Source organism: Macrobrachium rosenbergii, chromosome 56 (genome assembly GCF_040412425.1).
Source record: "Macrobrachium rosenbergii isolate ZJJX-2024 chromosome 56, ASM4041242v1, whole genome shotgun sequence".
NCBI classification, from domain to species: Eukaryota; Metazoa; Arthropoda; class Malacostraca; order Decapoda; family Palaemonidae; genus Macrobrachium; species Macrobrachium rosenbergii.
Genome location: NC_089796.1, coordinates 34,269,164 through 34,271,663, shown reverse-complemented (window position 1 = coordinate 34,271,663; position 2,500 = coordinate 34,269,164). Strand labels below are relative to the sequence as shown.

General features: G+C 39.9%; 1 protein-coding gene across 1 annotated transcript in view; it reads left to right on the top strand.

The window, feature by feature from the left end:
* The window catches only part of LOC136836293 (beta-alanine transporter-like), a 40,820-nt gene that overhangs the window by 12,883 nt on the left and 25,437 nt on the right, over positions 1 to 2,500 (top strand). The window contains exons 2-3 of the mRNA XM_067100364.1: positions 1 to 440; positions 1,164 to 1,339. The exon at positions 1 to 440 is cut by the window's left edge and continues 383 nt beyond it. Coding sequence (XP_066956465.1) covers positions 40 to 440; positions 1,164 to 1,339 — 577 coding nt within the window. The 5' untranslated portion in view covers positions 1 to 39. The remainder of the gene's footprint in view (positions 441 to 1,163; positions 1,340 to 2,500) is intronic.

Below are 2,500 nucleotides of genomic sequence, written 5' to 3'. Positions count from 1 at the left end.
CAGTACCTCCATCTGTTACCGTTTTCCTGAACAGCAAAGATGCCTATCATCACGAACGGCAGACCCGTCAACCTGTGCATCGACAACGCGGAGACAGGAGACAGCGCCATCGCCCGCGAGATGGATATCGAACTCACAGAAAATGTAGCTCGTTCAGGAAGGACTGGGAAAAAATCGCGAAACAGGCCCCAGGATGATGGTGTGAATACTGAAGACTGCAATGAAGCAACCAACATAGATATGGTGATGCGGTGGGCGGACAGTCTTGGGGCGTATGAGTGCGTGCTCATATGGGCGTGGGTGGTGCCCGTGTGCTTGTTGGCGCCCTGCGCTTTCATGAATATTTTGCTGATGACCTATCTGCCACCGCATCACTGCACTCCGCCTCCGGTGCCACCAAATATTACTATGGCTGCGTGGCTCAACATCACAATTCCCAGGTGGGGCCATTTTCCAAATTTTCATCATTTTATCATGTATATATGTAAAGTATGTTTATGATCATTGTGTTTTCAATACACCTAAAATATAGTGCGTCAGTAAGTTACTAGCTACATCAAGATCCACACAGAAACTCTTGTCACTAGGAAGCCTTTGATTCTATTAGCGCTTCATCTGAATATAAAGAATTGATTTAAAATGGTAGTCATATTGCTGATACATCAATACTGAAGTAAAACTCTTAAACTTTTTTTCATGTTTTTCGGCTTTAACTTGATTTACCATTTGTTAATGCTTTACAAAGAGTGATGTTTGAATTAACGGCATTACAACCGAGTTACTAGGGGTCAGATATTACCTCACACAGACACTCTCTCTTTTGCGATATCTTCACTTATATATCACTTTAAGCTTTAGAATTTTATAGTCTCCTCAGAATATAACGCACAGATCGACGGTAGAACAACACCGTCGATCTGCACGTTATATTCTGAGAAGACTATAACAAACAGGAAGTTCCCATCTGACTGATTTACAATGACATAATTATAGTGCTCACTGCTACTTGTAATAATACCACTATTATTGTAAATAGTAGTGTTAAAATCTCTATTTTTTCTGGTAATAATAATCAATATTAGTTGTTGTAGTGTCAGTAAAAGATACAGAAGAAGCAACTGTAACATCAGGACGCTTATTTATTTATTTTTTTTTTCTGAAAGAAGCGATAACGGTAACTTCGAATCCTGCTCTATGTACGACTACGTCAATATATCAAACACGAGCTCATCCTTGGGCGCTACCGGAGATGACAGTGACCTTGGCGGACGATACCAGATGGCAGCGCTGAGTTGGAGGACCCACCATCCAGACGACCACCCTCCCAACGTGACCACAGGTGAGTCGCACAGACAGACAGACAGACATCCACGTACAGACTCTTTATACCAACTATGATTTTTATGCTCATGGGCAGGCTGCACGATGGTGATGAAAGAAGGAGTTATTGTTAAAGGAAGACTTGAAGGACAGGTTGGAGAACTGAACGAAGAGTTATGGACACTGATTTCTAAAAACCCAATTCATTTCAACAACTATAAACCTTAGCTGTGTAAGGCAAGGGCCAATGGATCATAATGTTTGAGAAATGGATCCATAATAAGAGAGTAATCTTCTTCATATGAAAGACGCAAGAACCAAGAACGGAAGATGGACACACACACACACACACACACAAGCTAGCAATGAATGCGTCGTACAGCGAAAGGGCGACAAGTGACTGAGCGAGCGATTCGGACACTTTTTTTTTTTTTTTTTTAAATCAGATGCTGATCGGACCGATAGCTAGATGTCTTCATTTAGCAGAGGCCTGAAGAGAACGTGTAAAAACTGTGATAAAAACAAGTTGTCTAGTTATACGGTAGGCTATTTTTTCCTCTTACTTTATTTCCTCTTTTCTTTATAGAAAACTAATTACTTATTAGCAGTACATTTTATGAGAATATTTTTTATACCCACTTATTTAATGTATTCTGATTATCTTTGATACTGTGTGTGTGTGTGTGTGTGTGTGTGTGTGTGTGAGAGAGAGAGAGAGAGAGAGAGAGAGAGAGAGAGAGAGAGAGAGAGAGAGAGAGAGAGAGAGAGAGAAGGAATTCTACTTCCTTTAGTAAACAAACGACGATCGACTTTTTCCATTTTCCCTCTGTCGACTAAGTCAGTTTTCTCCTAGATATAACTAATTTTTGCCTTTTCGTTAGGTTACATCCTTTTACAAGTGTCTTTCCAAACATTGCTCTTCAAGAACTAATCCACCTATTCATTATGTATTTAAACTTTAGCAATGAAATAAAAAAATCCCATATAATGGTCCTTCGCCGTGGTAGCTGTGTGCTTCTTGTACTCTTGTTTATACAAGTCTTGTATAAACAAATAGGTACGTTGTGCTGGGTCATTGTACCCTATCCACGGGGGCACAAAAAAAAAAAAAAAAAAAAACAATTCAACAAATTGGCTAGATAATCTTCATGTTTGCGTAGCCAAGGGCCATTATATGTGT